Here is a 17,680-nt window from a genome sequence, read left to right on the forward strand (position 1 = left end):
TTTTAATATCTTGCAGGTAAAACCAAGCAGGCATATGTATGGTGGGCAAGGGAAGGACTTGGGAACATCACCTGAGTCTTGTCTCTTTCATCCAGGCATATATACACATTAGATTCCCTTGGCTGTTCTGGATAGCTGTGTCAACAACCCTGGGTTACCTGAAGACCTTGTTCTAATGGGGCTGCTTTCGGAGGTAACTTATGCTTTCCTGGAGTGACACCTTCCCTTCTGTCCCCCATGCACAGCAGACACCAGGTAGCATATCACAGGGGAATGCTACTGCTGCCAGCAACAGAAACCTTCCTTTTCTTGCTGATCTGTGGCTTCTGTAGTGTTCTCACAATTTGCTATGATATTAATGTTTTGAGGGAAGAAAATGACAGCACATCAAATGAGTTTGATTCACTTCTAATAGTACAGTGAAAGTTGCAGCTATTACTGCTGTGCACAGGTTGAAAGGCAGTGTTAGTGTGCTTGGGAAAAATACAGTTATGTGAGCAAGCAGGTAGCTTCTGCTCCTCTGGGACATAACAGACTTCATGTTGACACAACATGGCAGGGGTATGTTCATCTTCATTGTCCACTTTCCACACAAATGGCTCAAGTATAAATTGATTACTACTTGAATGCTCTCACATCACCTGCATTTCTTGCTAAAGCTGCTATGATTACTTTTTATTCCTTTTATAAAGTGAGGTGAGATGTAAACAAAACTCAGTTCAAGTCTGAGGAAGGACAGGAAAACTAGAGGAGGCAAGTGGGGCAGACAGAGTGGTTGCATTTCCTGCTGCTGCAAGTCTTACAAGAAAATATACTGGCAAAAAATCCCCTCTGCTTAGAAATACAGGTTTCAGATGTGTTCTGTTTCACACTTGCCAGTTGTAACTGAGCAAAATGAAAGCATAAAGCTGGAGAACTACCCAATCTAGGATATTTGCGTATTTAACAGCTCTCTGTGTTTGAGGCCATTTTAAAGTCTGTGAAGAATAAAAGCAGTTAAATAGACTGGTGAAAATCATCTACTTTTCACAGGGAAGTGTCTTCTGGGTGGGTTAGTTGAGACTCAGGTTTTGCATTTAGTACTCCCAGTTGGTGTTGCTCAGACACAGCCAGCACTTCTATATTGGTAAAACGTGAGCTCTACAGAATGCATCTTAAACAAAGCTGTGCTCTTTTGGGTTTTAATTTGTAATGAGATTTTATTCCCTGAAACAAGTAGGTGCTGTTTTTCACAGTAAGTGGAAATAGAAATGTATTTTATAACTGACTAATGCCAAATTCAGTCTTTAATTCTGATCATGAGGACCACTCATCACAAGCTGCTGGTCATCCAAATCCTATAAAACAGAAGGAAAGGAAAATCAGGCTTGAACCTTGTGTTACGAAAGTCACTTTTTTGGCAGGTTTGGTCATACAGATGGCAGACTTTGTACCTGACAGTTTTGCACCAAACAAGTGCTTTTAGTGGGTGCAAAAAGGTTTATTTTGATTTAGACTCTGCATGTACATGAGAGTCCTGCTAAATTAGGCCATTGAAGCTATGCAGATACTGTGGTTTTACTCAGTCTTTTCTTCTCTTGCTTCCCAGCCCCCTTCCCATTGTGTTTCAGATACTTTGGAGTGCTAGCATGGCACTCAGCTGCCTTTGCAGCAAGAAGGGAAGACTTCTTGCTTCTTTTTAAGTTTCTATAGGCATGTCACTACCATCCTGTGTACCATCTGAAGTCAGTTCTCTTTGCAGGTAGACTTGAGATGCAGCTGTAGAACACAGCCTCCTTTTTGCCATAAGTGAGGCTACCCGATTTGTAGCAGTGGTGAGACAGAAAAGCCAGGAAAGTTGTTTTCCCAAGTTAATTTTTCTGTGTTTTCCAACTAGACATTTCCCTTTCATAAAGTCATTTCCTCTTACCATTATTTTAGCTATGTCTCAATCTCAAATCAAAATGAACACTTACTGAGAAAAGGTCATAAGTAGGCTCTGGTGGAGTCGGTGCAGAAGAACTTTCATATGAGGGGTTGGTGATGTTTGAAGGCAGTGACTTGTCCAGTGGTGTTATGTCAGTGTCATCTTTTGACTACACAAAATCACACAAACCTGCTTAAAATCCATCCTTCTCCAGTGCATTAAGTGGGGCACTTAAGCTTTACTACTAACTGGTGCAATGCTGTGAATGAATTGGTTTTACCACTTAAATCAGTGTCTCTGGGGCATGAACTCTGTGCTGGGTTGTAGTATTATCTCGGATCACTTAATACGTGGATCTTTTTTCCTCTTTGTGATTGTTTTTAAGCCTCAGCAAAGACTGGGAGAGGAAGGGTTGCCCTGACATTGTGACATTGTGCCTGGGGTAAAAGGTACTTCAGGGCTTTCATTGCAACTGTATAAAAACGCAAGTGCTTCCCCTGGCTCCTGGCTTTTGTTTCTAGATGATCCACATTGCATGCAGAGGCTGACTAGAATAGGAACAGACGTCTGTGTACCTCTAGGTAGCCTTTCTTTTGGGTTGATTCTTGTGCATATTGTAACATTTGGGTCTTTATGGTCATCCCTCATCTCTGAGTAGCTTGGCTTTTGCTGGCTGGTTTTGCATCATCATGACTGTGTGAGGCTAGCAAAATTAGTTAAGAGAAAGCAAGGATGGGAGCGCATCAATACAAGGATTTGCACTTTTCAGTCCTGCAGTTGTTTAAACTTACTTGCCTTTTGCATCTGGCCTTTTTCCTATCAAATGTTTCAATCTCCAGAGCAGCAAAATAATTAGCAATGCCACAGAGGAGGGGAAAGAGAAGAGGTATCTTTTTCAGTGGCTGTAATTCCCTGCTTCCCAAAGAGTGGGCTTTCTGGAGAGGCAAAGGCTTTTGTGCTCATGCTGTGTAGTTAAATCAGCTTTTGCCCAGTCCTTGGTGTTGGAAGTGTCTGTGAGAGCAGGAGCCCGTTGAGCACTCTGGAAGGGAGAGGTCTGAGGGAGCAGTAGGCAAATGTAAGCACATGCCTAGGATGAGCCTTCCCCACTTTCTCTGGGTCTTGGTCTGAACAGTTCAAGTGGGAAGTGATCGGGAATGTTTCTAGCTTAATAAAATGCAAAGAGAAACTGGAGGCTGAGTATGGGAGTTGTGGTTGGTCATAGGAAGTGCTTCCCCTTGCTTCGCATTCTGGTCTGCAACTTACCTTGAAGTGCTGGAAGCCTGTGTTTCTCTTCCTGAACCTAAGGTAAAAATACCCAATAAAAGCTACAATCCCAGTAACCACGCAGATGCCAAAGAATATCCCTGTCCCAGCTGCGGCGTGGAGAGGAGCCTGGAAGCAAGAGAGGGCAAGTGAGCTACGGTGGGCACTGGTCACCTTCCAGCATCCAAACATGTGCAGTGTCCCTTGAGATATGCCCTAGTCCTTCACTGCTCTTGTGCTCAAGTTTCCTGGTACAGGTACACGTAGATAAGTAAATGTGGTCTTTTGATAGTAGTTGCAAGCTAGATTTTTTTGGGGTGCTGGCCATTTCCTCTACTACAGCTTCATCTTATTTGTGGTTTTGAAGTTATGGAGCCTGCAGGCAAAAAATACCTCTTTTCAGAACACCTTGTTTTGGATAAGAGTGAACACAAAGCCAAGAGTAAAAAGCTTTTCTTGTAAGCTGTTTGGAAAAACTGAAATGGAACTTTATGAAACCTCCATTGTAAAAATGAGCTCCATTGTAAAACGGAGTTTTTGTTTTATTTATATGGAATAAATATGGAAAGAACTTGTTCATCCAGAAACATTTTGAAAAAGTTTCACTGGTACCTTGTTCTGAACTTCTGATTTACTTTTGAAGTAATCTTTTAAGCCAAAACTGCATATATAGGAGGAAAAGTGGGAATATGTGAATGTCAGCAGTGAATTTTGGATGATCTAAGCCACAACCACCTCTCACCACCCCCCTAAAAAATATCACTACTTACTAGTGCTGGTGGAGCCTTTAAAGGCTCTGAAATGACATGGATTATCCCGTTGGAAGCTAGTATATCCCACTCAACGATAGCACTCCTGTCCACATATCTGATCTCGCTCTGCCAGGAGAAAGAGCAGTGAGAGCTGAGCATTTTTGACCCTCCTCCCTTTGCAGCTGAAATAAACCTTGAGACTATTTCCCCACTGCAGTTACTGGAAGGTGGTCCCATTTCGTAGCTTATCAGGAAGGGAGAGGAATGGGGTCAGTCATTGCTGCCCCAGTACTTCTCTACACTCTGCTTTGAGCCGGTCTTGGGTCTCTCCAGCGTCTGTGTTTCAGGAGGGTGGGTTCATGGGCACCTGCACCATTGCAAACTCTGCTTTAAAACTGCATCCTAGCAATATGGTTTCTCCTCAGTGAGCAGAACCTGCTCTTGCCCCTGGCATGGGGTGGTACCCTCATGGTGGTGCCCTGCTGCTGGAGCACATGGACACTCTGTGCCCAGGGACAAAGGGGCTCAGCAGTGGTGGCACTGCGGAGCGATGTGGGAGTCACCCCATGTCCTTCTGCTTCAGCCCTGCACTGCCCTGTCAGGGTGCCTGGCTCCAACCTGGTGTGCTGGGACTGGTGGGTGCTTGGCTGCCTGGAGCATGTGTGGAAAGGCACCATGACACCCCACTGAGCTTCACTGCAGCTGGGGGAACCAAAGGTTTGCTCAGGCCCTCCAGGGAAGAAGAAAAGCTACACATCTTCAACCAGCTTTGAAGGGCAGGAGCGAGATTTGTGTTAATGGGCTCAGATCCTCCCCTTGGCAGCTCCTGAAGAAAGGAGGATTTTCTTAAGAAGAATGCCTTCACCTCACATGTCAGATCAAAGTGATCCAGAAGAGCTTCTGGCATGCTAATGAATGATACAAGTAAGCCTTGTGCTGGTGCACCCATCTCTCATGAGGCTCTAGTTTATTAATGTGATAGATGGGCTTGCAGTATAGGGTGGTTTTAAAAATATAAATGGTAATTCTTGTGCCAAAGGGGCTTCTCCTGAAAGGGGAAGGAGGAACGGAGCAAAGGCAACAGATGAGCCATTTGTGCACCTCTTCCTGCAGCAGCTCTTTCCTTCTTGGTGGTGTGTGTGAAAATCCCTCCCCACAGTTGGCATGTTGGGCACTCAACTTCCCTTGAGTCCAACCCATTCTGTAGGGCACATTTTAACTGCAAGCTCACAGACACAGGGTTTCTTGTTTTCATGTTCAGCTACACAAAGGCTCACAGCAGAGTCCCAGCCATGTTTTAAAGGGGTTACTATCCTTACTTCCTTTCTTAATAAAAAGTGGGAAGTTATGTGTGTTTTCAAAAAAGGCTTTCCCCTAAACCATCAAAGGATACTTTCCACTTGCAAGAAGGTTATAAACTTTTGCATTTAAAACCCACTAAAATAGTAACGAACCCCACTGTTTTGTCTGCTTTTGTTCTGAGTGAGGCTGTGCTGGCATCTCCTGACCCTCCCAGAAAGTTACCAATAAAGGTTACAAATGCCCACACTTTTTGTTAATGATAAACTATTGCTATCCTCTTTCCTCCTATCATCAAACATAATCCTACCAGGTTGAGAGGAGGGTTGAATCAGGCCCATATCTGCATCCTGCCTTTCCTGCGGGCCACCTGAACAGCTTCCTTCCATAAGGGAGGAAAAGGCATGAAGGTGGGAGGTTTATTAAAGAGGTACCTGTTCAGTGGTGGGGGCCTGATGTTTGTGGCTCCTGGTGTTTGTAATGAGGAGTTTTTCCCCTAGACGAGTTAGAAGAGTGGTTCCGTTGGCCAAGTCCTCATAAAACATGATGCTGGTGTTAGATAAATGATACTCAATGTCCCGCCCAGAAAGTGTCTGCAAATGAGAGCAATATACAAGGAACGTTAACTGATCTCATTAATCCTCTGGATTTATCTGCAGGCTAAGTGCCTGTGACCTTTTTCCCTCTTTGCTATTAATGCTGCAGCGAGTGCAATGTGGGGTAGAGGCTGTTGGGAAATTTGGGTGAAAACAGTGAGATCTTGTGTCTCTGCTGGCCCTGCAGCAGGCAGTACCTTGATTCTGGTAGGAGAAAGGACTTTACTCTTTTTGTATGATGATTTGAAGTGATCAGCCTCAGAGGTATTTCAAACAGCTCAAAGGTGCGAGCCAGGGCAAAACCTATGTTAATTGTTTGAGACGATGTTTGATTGAAGAAAGGAAAAAGGAGATAAGCATAGAAAGGAAGCTTGGGACAGAGGCCTTTAAAGTATTTGTGGGAAATACCAAAGCTGTGCCGGCTTTCTTCAAGTAACTGGGCTTGATGTTAACAAGGCAGACAGACTGCATCTCAGGCAGTCCTTTGTAACTGGGTAAATAAAATCCCTGGTGGAAGAGTCTCTATAACAACTGAAACACTCAATAACCTTGCACTCCTAACCATGGAAGACAAATTATGAAGCACAGTTTACACTATGTGGGGTTACACAGGAGTCATGTCATACTAAGATTTTATCCTTAAAAGCTTGAATTTCACCAGGATGCAGAAACATATAATGGCTGTTTAAACAGTGTTATTAAAATGAGATGGAAAAAAGAAACCCCCCCTGACCTCATTTTCCCTTAGCCCATTATCATTTGGAGCAAAGAGAGTGGCGTGCACTGACAGGTCCGTGAGGTACTGCAGGAACTCTCTCCCCTTCCTAGAGGTATTGGAGTAAGCCATGATGTCCTAGGGAGAAACAAGATCCAGCTTTACTAAAGAGCAATTGTGTGCTCCTGTGCAGGAGCTGAAAAGATGAGACCATATAAATAAGAACAAAGATTTCTGTTACTAGCCAAGAAGCACCTCTGGAGTGACATTAAAAAAGAAGTTTGTATTCAAAACCCAGTTTTAACTACAGATTTGATGAGCACATCTTAAACTGACTTGCAGGATGTGGCCCTTCTTGTCTGTGAGGCTATTCATACATATCATGTCTTTCTGAGTAGTGGCATGAAAAGGACCCTTTAAACATTCTGCCTTTCTCCAGCAGCAGTTCAGTAAAGTTACAAAGCAGCACACTTCTTGTGATGCTTACAAATCCAGAAGCAGTTGGGCACAGAATCTCCTTTAAGCTAAAGCTGCAGAAGCATTTTATTTTGTAGAATCATATCACAGAATGGTTTGGGTTGGAAGGATCTTGAAGATCGTCCAGTTCCAACCCAGATTTGAAGCTAAATCTGCAGCAGCATTTTGTTTCCAAATGAGTTTTAGAAACACGAAACCTCTTTGGAGCACATAACTAAAAAAACATTAAGTTTTGATTTTGATGGTGCGTATTTAGACCACTCCACCTTGCTTTGCTAGTGTGGTGGTGTTACCTGTCTGTATTTGCTGTGCTAGTAAAGCAATCGTTGAGATACAACCTGGTGGCAGAGCTTACTTTGCTCTGCTCACGTGCCCGATGTTGGCCGTACCGACAAGAAGTTTGTCAGCGTTGGGAAGGACATCAGCACTTGGAGCAGGTTCCCACTGCAGGAGAAGCCGTCCCCAATGTAGCCTGGCTTGCAGGTGCAGTTCACCTCTAGAAGGTACAAACATGGATAGCAAATGCCCTGTTTGAAAAGGCTTTAGGCTGCCCTAAAAAACAACTTGCGGGAAATAGAGTATTATTCTTTTTAAAGTTAAAAAGAGGTGGAGTCTCTCACAGTGTCATATGGCAGCTTGTGGTTGACCAAAAGAACCACAATCTGGGTTGCTGCTCCCTTTTGCGCAGAGGGATGCAGCAAAGGACCCTCTTACCTTTCTCCCTGTAGCAGAAGACATCCCAGGTTTCACTCAGGTTGACTCTTGTGCCATAATCCACGATGCCGACGTACCCAGAGCCACAGTTTGGGGAGGAGAAGGCAGTCGGATAGCCCACTCTCTGTCCCTCTAGCCAGCCGGCAGAGCACAAGTGGTACCTTGCCTGCAGTGGCACAGCCATAGGGAAAAAGCACAGGGGAGAAGCTGGGTGGTGGGACTGGGGCGCTGTGGGAGAAATGAGCAATCTCGCTGGGGTGCTCAGGCAGAACCTGACCTGCCAGCACTCTTCTGACGGGGTTTTGTCCATCCATGTGTCCTGCATCCTACTCTGTGCTGAGCTCTGTGCCAAGGGGCTGCAGAGACACGGTCCCCTCTGGAAGTCAGTGGCTCCTTGTAAGGACCCAAGGAGCCTTCCCTGGGAAAGCTTCCCTGAGGCCCAAAGTCAGGCAGGATCAGAGGTGGGTGTAAAAGCCAAAGGGAATGTGCAATGCTATTGTGTCCCAGCTCACGTTTTGTTAGCGTTGGAAGGACTGACAAACTAGCTTAACACAAAGTAAGTCCTCAGGAGCACTGGAGCTAGCCTTGCTGCCCACAAGGGAAATATTAAGACTATGGGGCAGAAGGGACATGTAGCTTTGGCTGCAATCTGCATCTTCTTGGGCAGCAGAAGGAGGTTTATGTGCTGACTATGGTCCAGCCTCACATTTTGCTAAAGATGCCTCTAAACAGTATCTTTCTTTTTTTTTGCAGATGGGAAGGAGCCAGAAAGGCATAGTCAATGTGATCCACTCTTCTAAAACATGTTTTACAAACCCAAGTGGTGATGCTCATCCCCCTGGCATCAGCCATGTGTTGTCTATAATACACATAAGGAAAAGAATATATGGGAATGGTTCGGCTATCTTAATAACATTTGGGGAAAAGATTCCTGGAGCTTTACATAAAGAAAATAAATGAATCTAAGCATAATTCTGAAGTGTATATTTCTCTAAGAAGTGCTAATAATTAAAAACCCCTATGAAAATGCTCTGTAAGTGTGACCCTACCATCTCACCCCAGTATCATCGGAGATAAGAATTTGGCAACTGGTTGCATTGCTGTATGAGGAGGCATAAAACCAATAAACAGTCCAAAAACTGGTCCCAGTCTAACATACCTTGGAGCACGGGGGAAGGAAAGGAAGGGAAATGAAACTTAGTAGCACAGAGCAGCCCACTTGCTCCTCCCTCCCCATTTACTGCTGCGGGGATCTCCTCCCACAGTGAGGTTACCTCACCTTCTGTGCATACAGCAGCTGGTTATACGTAGCAATGGTGGCTGACTCATTGGCACAGGCCTCCTTTGCCTTCTGGTAAGTCATTTTGTACTGCCCTTGTGGGGACCGTAAGTGGAAAATCCCAACCGTGGTATCTGCAAAGAGAGAGATCCAGCTCTTCCTGAAGGGGTTTCCATGGCTAGATGCAGAGTCAACTGTACCATGCAAATACCTGTGTATCTTGTGAAAAGTAGTTAGGACAGATTGAACCCTTATGGGGAACATTCTTGCCTGGAATGCCCTCATCTATTGCTTCATAAATCTGGTATCTCAAAGTATGTAAGCACATGTTCCAACTATAATCTTCTCACTGTTTCAAGGGGACATAGATAGAGGACTGTGTGGGCTTACAGCCACAAAGGTCCTAGCCACTGGCTCCAGTGCTATAGCACAGGGATGAGGATGTCCCTGTCCTATGGTGTGCTACCCTCACCTTGGAAGTGCAGGTCGGCACAGTCAGCATCAGGGTGACACTGCCCATTGTCTTGCAAGCAGCGGTCGAGTGGAAGCTGCATCACCGAGCAGTTCAGCCCATCACCGATGTAGTTGTTTTTACACTTGCACTTGCGTTTGTCCTGGTCAGAGGAAGAATAAGAAAGGCCAAGCCAACTATTTAGCTGACATGAAAGTGGTATTTCAAGCAACATTCTGAACTGCTGGGAAAACTTCACTTGCTACAGCCAGGAATGGACAAACAGGAAAGCTGCTACAAACAACTGTGATTCAACAGACCACAAACTCAGACACTGGCATTTATTCTGCTAAGCAAAACATTTACGCATGTGCTTGGGTGCTTTGCTGAACCAAAGCATAAGTCCATCCACAAAGCTAATAACATACATAGGAGAATTATATGACTTGCAAGTAACAAAATGCATGCAAACCTATCAAAATGGTATTTAAAGGACTGGGCATGGGAGCATGAAAAGTATTTAGCAGCCCACTGATAGAAACTGAGAACTATAAACCAAGCATGAGTTGGTGACAATCAGGGACTGTGATGGTTGGTTAGCATCAGGTTAGCAGCAAGGTTTTTCTAGATAACTCCTGGAAGACAAATCAGGCAAGCCATCGAAGTGGAATGGACAGGTGATCCTGAAAGCACCAGGATAAATGCTGGATCAAGTGACTGGCACAATTTTCCCTCAACAACATTGACCATGTGGGCCAAGGAATTTGTATCATGTGGCTGCAGAACACTTTAAGCTGAGTCCAGCCAACCAACAAGTGACACTGTTCTCCCAGCTGTCCCTAGGTTTACCAAAATACATTCAACCTCAATCCAACAAACTCCTATTGCAAATAGTGATATCCAGCCAGGGATTGCTAGGAAGGAGACAGAAGAATTACACATGCAAAATGTCCCATCTGCTGTCGTACTCCTTTTGCTAGAGCAAAGATGTCAAACTGCTTCTCACTCAGCTGAAAGGATACCAAACTGATGTGGAAAGTAAGCTGGGGCTATGTAAAGGTTGTTTTGGAAAACAGGGACTTTGAGAGGTATTTAGTGGGATCCAGCCAGAGAAAAGACTTCCGTTGGCACCTGGCAGAAATGCCTCAGATTTTCTTGCTGGTGACTGACAGAGGAGCATAAGGTGAGGGAGCGTAAGCCGAGAGAGCATGTTACAGATCAGAGATATGAACTGGATGTGTTTGCCTGTGTGTGTGTGTTGCAGTTTTTCAGTGACTGGAAATTACTCCTGGGGTTTGGCGACGTGTACTCCAGACTAGCATGGTGCAATGGATAATTATGAACCAAAATCAGCAAGTAGTGGGAGGAGCTGACAGAAGGGAGATTTAGATTGGATATTAGGAAGAAATTCTTCGCCATGAGGGTGGTGAGACACAGGCACAGGTTGCCCAGAGAAGCTGTGGCTGCCCCATCCCTGGCAGTGTTCAAGGCCAGGTTGGACAGGGCTTTGAGCAACCTGTTCTAGTGGAAGGTGTCCCTGGCCATGGCAGGGGGTTGGAGCTGGATGAGCTTTAAGGTCCCTTCCAACCCAAAACATTCTATGATTCCATGAAATCATTCAACTTACAGGTCCTATGACAGTGCAAATGGCATGCTCATGGCAGCCTCCGTTGAACCCGTCGGCACAAGGATTTATTGGAAGGCATGCAAAGCCATCTCCCTTGTATCCTTTCTGGCAGCTACAGAAGACTTTCACCCCGCTTTGTGTGCATTCAGCCATTTTGTGGCACCCACCGTTGTTTTGTTTGCAGAGGTCTGCAGCTGCACAGGGAAAAGAAAATGGGTGAATAAAGTCTTCTTTTAAACAGGATGAAGGACCAACCACCTCCATTGCTTTTTTAAACCACTCTACAAATACTAGAACACTTGTTTGGGAAAAACCCTAACTGTTTCAGTTTCCTGAGGCTGCCCTTTAGGGCTCTGAAGCCCTTGTTAGGATGTTCATGATTTAAGAGACATAGCACCATCCCACAGATCTCTCACAGGGATGACTTTGGAGGATGCAAATTGCCTGGCTGAGAAAGAATGACAGTTTCTGCAGCAAGGAACTGTGGAACTGCCTTGTCTAAGACCATCAAAGAAAACTGTGTAAGGGAAACCCTGCCTATAAACCTGCAGTCTCCAAAACCTGATTGAACTTCTTGCTCATACTCCTGCTGGAGAAGTCAGCTGCATGGTTTAGAACAACTTGATCTGTATCTATCCTAAATTTGTTTCATGTGCTGCACTGTGGAAATTTGTAGGTTTGATAGCCAACATTTCCTACTGGACAGTAACTTCATGCATGTGTATGTGCAAGTGGGGACAACCTGCTTTCTTATAGCAGGCTGAGGATGGGAGAGGGCACTCACCTTCACATGTGATCCCATCCCCATTGTAAAAGGGCTTGCACTGGCATGTGTTGTTCTCCCTGCAGACAGCGTTGACAGAGCAGCTTGGGGAACACACTGGTGGCAGAGCTGTGGGGAAGGCAGAAGAGCTGGGATGAAAACGCTGTCTGTATTGCAATGCCCTTGTCCCGTGCATAAAGAAAAGCTCTCATACCAGTCTTGCTAACTGGAGAACCTGTAATAGTACTTTTCTGACTGCTTAGCTCTCAGGTGATACCTTCCTGCATGTAGCCCAAGCCCCTCCACAGGGGAGGTAGGCACTCACATTCCCATTTCACAAAGAAGGAGACAGAGGGGTAAAGGGACTTGTTCCCAGTCCAGAGCAGAGTCCTTAGCGTCCTCTGAGGGGTTTTGATGTTAACCCTTTCTCCCTCTTTACACAAACCCTCCATTGCATTGCAAGTGCTTTCAACCCGTGGCTCCATGAGACAGAGTCCAGTGAGAGAAGGCAGAGACCTAGCTTGGTTTCACACAGCCGGCCAGTCCATCCTGTTTCACAGAAACATCGGCCCGTTCCTGAATATCCTTCATCGCACTGCCCATTGTTCTTGCATTCACAGGCTGCAAAAGGAATGCAGAGGGGTCACTTACAGAGCTGCTGTTGGGAAAGGGGAAAAGCTTTCTCTAGAGAAACGTCACTGAGGCTGTCAGTTTAGGTGTAGTGTTATCCAGCAGTAATTTAGACAAGTCTAACCTCATGGTTTTTCAGCGTAAGGCCAGTCAGACAGAGAACCAGACTGGCCAGAGCAGCTGGGCAGTCTCCATCCTTGGAGGTCTGCAAGCCCCAACAGGATAAATCCTGAACAACCTAGTTTGAGCTCAGGAATGACCCTGTTTTGAGCAGGGAGTTGGACTAGAGACCTCCTGGAGCCTCTTACAATGTAAATTATCCTGTGATCCTATAATTTTATAGCTGGCATTAACTCAGCGTGCCTCTGAAAATGAAACCGAGTATTGATCTGCATTGTGGTAGAGCAGCAAACTTCACAAAGGACTGTGGCAGGGAGGAGTTAATGGCTAAGATGAAGACTCAGCTTGATCCTGTCCTAAGGGGCAGCAGTTAGTAGTGGTGGGGAAGCCAGAGGGAAGTAAGGTAAGTGAAGGGTGGGCTTTTGTTTGCTGTGTGGGAGAAGGTTTACCTGAGGAAAGAAGCCAAACATGAGGTTAGTGTCCTTTGCTCTAAAACATGGTTAAATTACCTTTTAAGTTTCTTTGGGGGGGGGTGTTGGGGTGTGGGGGTGTGTGGGGTGTTGCCCTGCAAATTGAAGCATGAGGGGCTGATTCAATCTATAGCTGATGTTTTTTTTCTCCTACTTTTCCAGCCCTGCAATAATTTATATGCTGAGTCCTTCTTAAAGAGTTATTGGTGGCTCTCTGTTTTACAACGTAATGAAGTAGTATCCTTTCTTGCCTTATCCCTCTTAATGAAATATTGTCATTTAAAGAGGAAAATGATGTGGGATGGGTGGAACTGATTCTGTGAAAACCTATCCTGCTGGAAAGAAGTTTCACTCACTGTTTTTATCTCATTTAACCTGGTTAGCTGATTTTTGGCTGACATAAATATGCATCAAAAAGAAGGGGCTAATAGAAGTTTTTTCTGTTAGATCCCACAATCTGTGTTTCAGAATAACAGCTTGCACAGTTTGTGCTATAAAATGGATAAAGAGTAGGTAAACATAATCCCAAGCATTAGCGTCCAAGCATATTGTCTTGCCTATACCCCAAGGATACCTAGCCTATAGCACCCCATCATGTGTTCCTCATGAGCACTACAAGTGTAAGTAGGAAGGATGGAAGAGTTAATGTTGTAGCTTCTATCTGAAGGCTTTATGTCAGAGAAAACATTTTAGTTTGAAGGGTGATACTGATCCTAGTTTAGTACTAGATTCAGTAAGTAGCTTCCACCTGGTTTACACTTAAAACCACAGCAAAGTGGATTATTTGAGCAGTTTCTTGGCTGCTGTCCCTCTTCACAAAATGCCTTAATCTTGGTGCCCTTTTTGTTCTCTTCTGCAAAAGCAGTGCATGGCCTTGGCCTTCTGTAATCTTTGAGCAACCACACAGCTGAAAGGCTTTCTTAACCTTTGTGGGGATGAGAGAGAAGACTGTGCTGCAGTTGAAAACACATGTTGACAGAGGCTATTCCTCTATTCCTTGTTACTTACAGTCCTGTTATGTGTGCCATGTAAGCATAAGAGGAGCCCCTCAGAGACAGCCATGTAAGCCTCTGCCCCCCTTGCCCTCTCCTCCTCTTTTCTGAGACCTCTGTGTGAGGCAGCACCAAGGAAGTACGTTGGTGTTGAAAGTGGGAAAAGTTTCTCAGTTTGCTTAAAAACTTCTTGCTGACAAAACAGTTCAGGGATAGGTACTCGTATGGAAAGGAAACTTAAACTTACGCCTGCAGCTGAAGCCGTATCTGCCCGGCAAACACAGCTCACACGAAGTCCCATTGAAGCCGCTGTTGCAGTGGCACTCTCCTGTCCCGCTGTACCCATCGTCACAGGAGCCATGATTATTGCATGGTGTCTCTGGGCCCCCAGGACAAGCTGAAAGGTTTAAAATGGGGAGAAAAAAAAGTGGCTCTTTAGCTCAAATGCATGTTCATTCATTGTCACTGTTCATTATTTATTGCTCTGTAGAAATCCTTAAATAGGGAAATGCCCATAAACGCATCTCTGCTGGGGTATGTAAAAACATCTGTGACATTTGTGCCTGCAAGTCTCATGCTCCAAATGCCTTTTACAGCTCTTGTCAGAAAGTTGTTTTGGATCCTTCCAGCCCTGTGGGTGCTGTTACCTGGCTGCTTGCTCGTTCAGACCCATCAGTGAATGGCACTGCCCTGCCCAAACCCCGCCTTGCTTGTGCATCTCCATGTGCCTGCCTGCTGCTGGTGAGAGCCCAAAGGGCAGCCTAGGCTGAGTTGGCCAGAATTGCATGGGACCTGCATGTATCTGCTTGTGAAATCTGGACAGAGTGAGTCAGCAGAGCTGCTGGATCTGTCTGTCAGCAGACATCCCAAGCCTGTGTGCCCTGATGAGAACCTCAGCACTGTTATGTTACCCCATGGGGCTAGCAGGTGAAGAAGCACACAGTGTGTTAGTGTCTGCTAACAAACTGCTGGAGATAAAGCCTCCTAAATGGTCTCACACTGCTCAAAGCTACAATTTCTGTGCTTACTTCAGTGGTGTGTGCCCTTGTACATGGCTGAGTTATCGCGAGTTATGTCTGGTGTGTCCTGTTACCACTGCTGTAAACCTGATGTCTGTCTGTACTGAAATGACTTCCAGCTGGTGACCCATTAAGACTTCCCAGCTTGGTTACACAGGGCAGTCTTTATTTTCTATAGTGTTCATTTAGATTGCTATTAACATGGAGTTTAAAACTTGTAAATGTGAAAAAGAGATTATCTGGAATGGAAAAGCCATAATACTTCCTGTGTACTTCAGCTCCTGCAGCTGAGCTTCCCAACCCCATGGCTGGTCATTCTTCATGCCCCTACCCCAGTTCTCACCTTTTCTACATGGCCATGCCCAAGAAGCCACGGGCTGGTGGTGGGGAGGGGGGTCCTACCTTGGCAGTCTGGCCCGAAGTAGCCCTTGCAGCATTTAGCTGTGTGGATGACCATGGAGCAGTTCCTACGGCAGCCATCCCTCCTCAGGCCATAGGACTCATACGTGCACCAGTGGATCCCTTCCTGGGCATCATATGTGCCAGTGCAGAGAGGGGGGAGAAACACAGGAATGTAAGTGCTGTGTGGAGGTTTGGGTTTTTTTCCCCCTCTTTAAATCATAGTTTCTGATGTACATTGAATAAAAATGTGCTGTGTGATGAGTGCAGGTGGGAAGCCACTGCCTTATCTTTGATTCCCAACTTGCTAAACACCATTAATGAGGATGGAGGGGCTGCTCCAAAGTTAACCAAAGCACTTGCTACAGTAGATGCCATGTGAGACCAACAAGCATCTCCCAACACAACACTTGGGTGTTTGCCTGGGGACAGTTTTGTCCCTGAGGCTTTATGGCATGACTTAACAGTGTGGTTTGGCTGTTGAGGGGTATCTTTATGTTTTCAAAGCAACTTATTCTAGTTTGCTTGCGGGAAGTACAGAGAAGAGCAGGTTGGACTGCTTAAATGCAAGATTTTGATGTATTACCTTTGGTTTTGTCCCAGGAGGGCATTTAGAATTACTGAAACAGCTAACACAATGCCCCTGTTGTACAAAATAGAAAAGAAGAAAAAAAAGTGTATTAAAATAGTGGTAACAAAAAGCTACTTGACACTGACAAGGTTTTGTTTAGGAAAGCAGCAAATATGAGCAGAGTGTAGGCTGATAACACTTGAAACAGATTATGAGAAACTCTGGAGAAGGAAGACAGGAGAATGACAACAAAATAGGTGCAAATATTTAGTGCCATGAAATGCAAGAAAATAGATCTGGTACCAGAACGTAAGTTCTGGAAGAAGAAACTTTGCTCTGGATTTAAACAAGCAGGGAAGAGATGGTGAAGGTTCTTCAAACAAATATTGATGTGGGCTACATCACTTCTGGATGTCTAATTTGGAGTAGAGGTGAATGATTACTTCTAACAAAGTGCTGACCTGATCTGGAAATGATGTCTGATTTCATTTGACATAATCATGACAAAAAGGTGACTTGAACAGGTGGAATACACACAAGTGCTGGTTTTATAACTGCTATACAAATTCTAATAAGTGTTTTTAAGACTGACTAGATGAAATTTGTTTTACTTATAGGTATTTTTTTTTATGTATTTGAGTAAAACTGAAGTATATTTGGTCTTGTAACCATTTCAAAATGGGTTTCAGAACTTCTTGTTTGTGGGACCCACCAAACTTCCCAGAGAAAACTTCCTCTGTGCTAACAGTGCAAATTCAGGTGTGTTTAAGAATATTTTTGTGAAAGCAAGAAATGTGAGAGACTGACAGCCTGTCTAACGGAGTAGGCAGTTCTCTGTCTTGGGTCCTTAATTACCTGTGCAGCTGGGACAGCAATGATGTTCCTTTGGAACTGGAAACTTTATAAATGCAATTTGTATGACCAGATTAATAGTGTGAATTTGCACTAACTTAAAAGCATGTGAGGAAGATGTGTTCTTGTTCAAATTTATGCTTGCATTTGTAAGGAACTCATTGAAAATGAGGCAGAGCTTGCTATGCTTGTCTGAACTGAAACCACTTGTCCTGTGTGTTCCTTAGTGTGGATGCAGGATTTCTGTTGTGTATCTTTCAGGTGTTGTGCTGCACTTCTCAATCTCAGCTCTAACCAATGTGTCAGATGAAGCCAGCGTGAAGCTGTAGGTCTTAACTTCAGCGGTGCTAGAGCTGCTGCACATGTGGTCCCAGTCTCTGTGAGACCAGGCTTTGGCCCTTGGGCTGTGTCTTTGCCAGGGTGGGGGACCAAAAAGGGGACTGACCATGAAATCCACGGTGAAGAAGCTGTCGCAGCGGCCCCCCAGACTGGGGTCTGTCAGCAGGCAGTCAATGCCGTAGGCGATGCCCCCGTCAAACTCCAGCTGCCGCTGCACTATCTTGCACTGTCTGTCATTCAGGAAAAGGGCGCCCTGCGAGATGGGATGGGGAGAGGAACATGACAGGTTGTGAGCCAGTGCTTGGGGCTGGGCTGAACCCAGGACCTGAATGGGAATTGGGGATAATCTTCGCCCCGTAGGAATGTTCTTGGTGGAGATGTTACTCTGTAGGTAACACTGATAGCTGTAGGGGCTCAAAACCAATTTGGGGACTGCTCTTCCTATA

General features: G+C 45.1%; 1 protein-coding gene across 3 annotated transcripts in view; it reads right to left on the bottom strand.

Moving 5' to 3' along the window:
- Positions 1-1,154: 1,154 nt before the first annotated feature.
- The window catches only part of STAB2 (stabilin 2), an 82,119-nt gene continuing 65,593 nt past the window's right edge, over positions 1,155-17,680 (bottom strand). For 2 of the 3 annotated variants that reach the window (XM_062616340.1, XM_062616341.1), the window contains exons 53-69: positions 17,341-17,487; positions 16,059-16,115; positions 15,476-15,599; positions 14,302-14,451; positions 12,359-12,463; positions 11,864-11,971; positions 11,080-11,273; positions 9,474-9,615; positions 9,002-9,135; positions 7,723-7,888; positions 7,398-7,504; positions 6,550-6,669; positions 5,655-5,813; positions 3,940-4,047; positions 3,170-3,298; positions 1,956-2,075; positions 1,155-1,337 (exon numbers count right to left, since the gene is read on the bottom strand). In XM_062616340.1, coding sequence (XP_062472324.1) covers positions 1,287-1,337; positions 1,956-2,075; positions 3,170-3,298; positions 3,940-4,047; positions 5,655-5,813; positions 6,550-6,669; positions 7,398-7,504; positions 7,723-7,888; positions 9,002-9,135; positions 9,474-9,615; positions 11,080-11,273; positions 11,864-11,971; positions 12,359-12,463; positions 14,302-14,451; positions 15,476-15,599; positions 16,059-16,115; positions 17,341-17,487 — 2,121 coding nt within the window. In that variant the 3' untranslated portion in view covers positions 1,155-1,286. The remainder of the gene's footprint in view (positions 1,338-1,955; positions 2,076-3,169; positions 3,299-3,939; positions 4,048-5,654; positions 5,814-6,549; positions 6,670-7,397; positions 7,505-7,722; positions 7,889-9,001; positions 9,136-9,473; positions 9,616-11,079; positions 11,274-11,863; positions 11,972-12,358; positions 12,464-14,301; positions 14,452-15,475; positions 15,600-16,058; positions 16,116-17,340; positions 17,488-17,680) is intronic. The other variant, XM_062616342.1, reaches the window with a different exon arrangement.

The sequence above is a fragment of the Pezoporus occidentalis genome, unplaced genomic scaffold (genome assembly GCF_034315485.1).
Source record: "Pezoporus occidentalis ecotype Australia unplaced genomic scaffold, CSIRO_AGI_Poc_V1 ctg19, whole genome shotgun sequence".
Classification (NCBI taxonomy): Eukaryota; Metazoa; Chordata; class Aves; order Psittaciformes; family Psittacidae; genus Pezoporus; species Pezoporus occidentalis.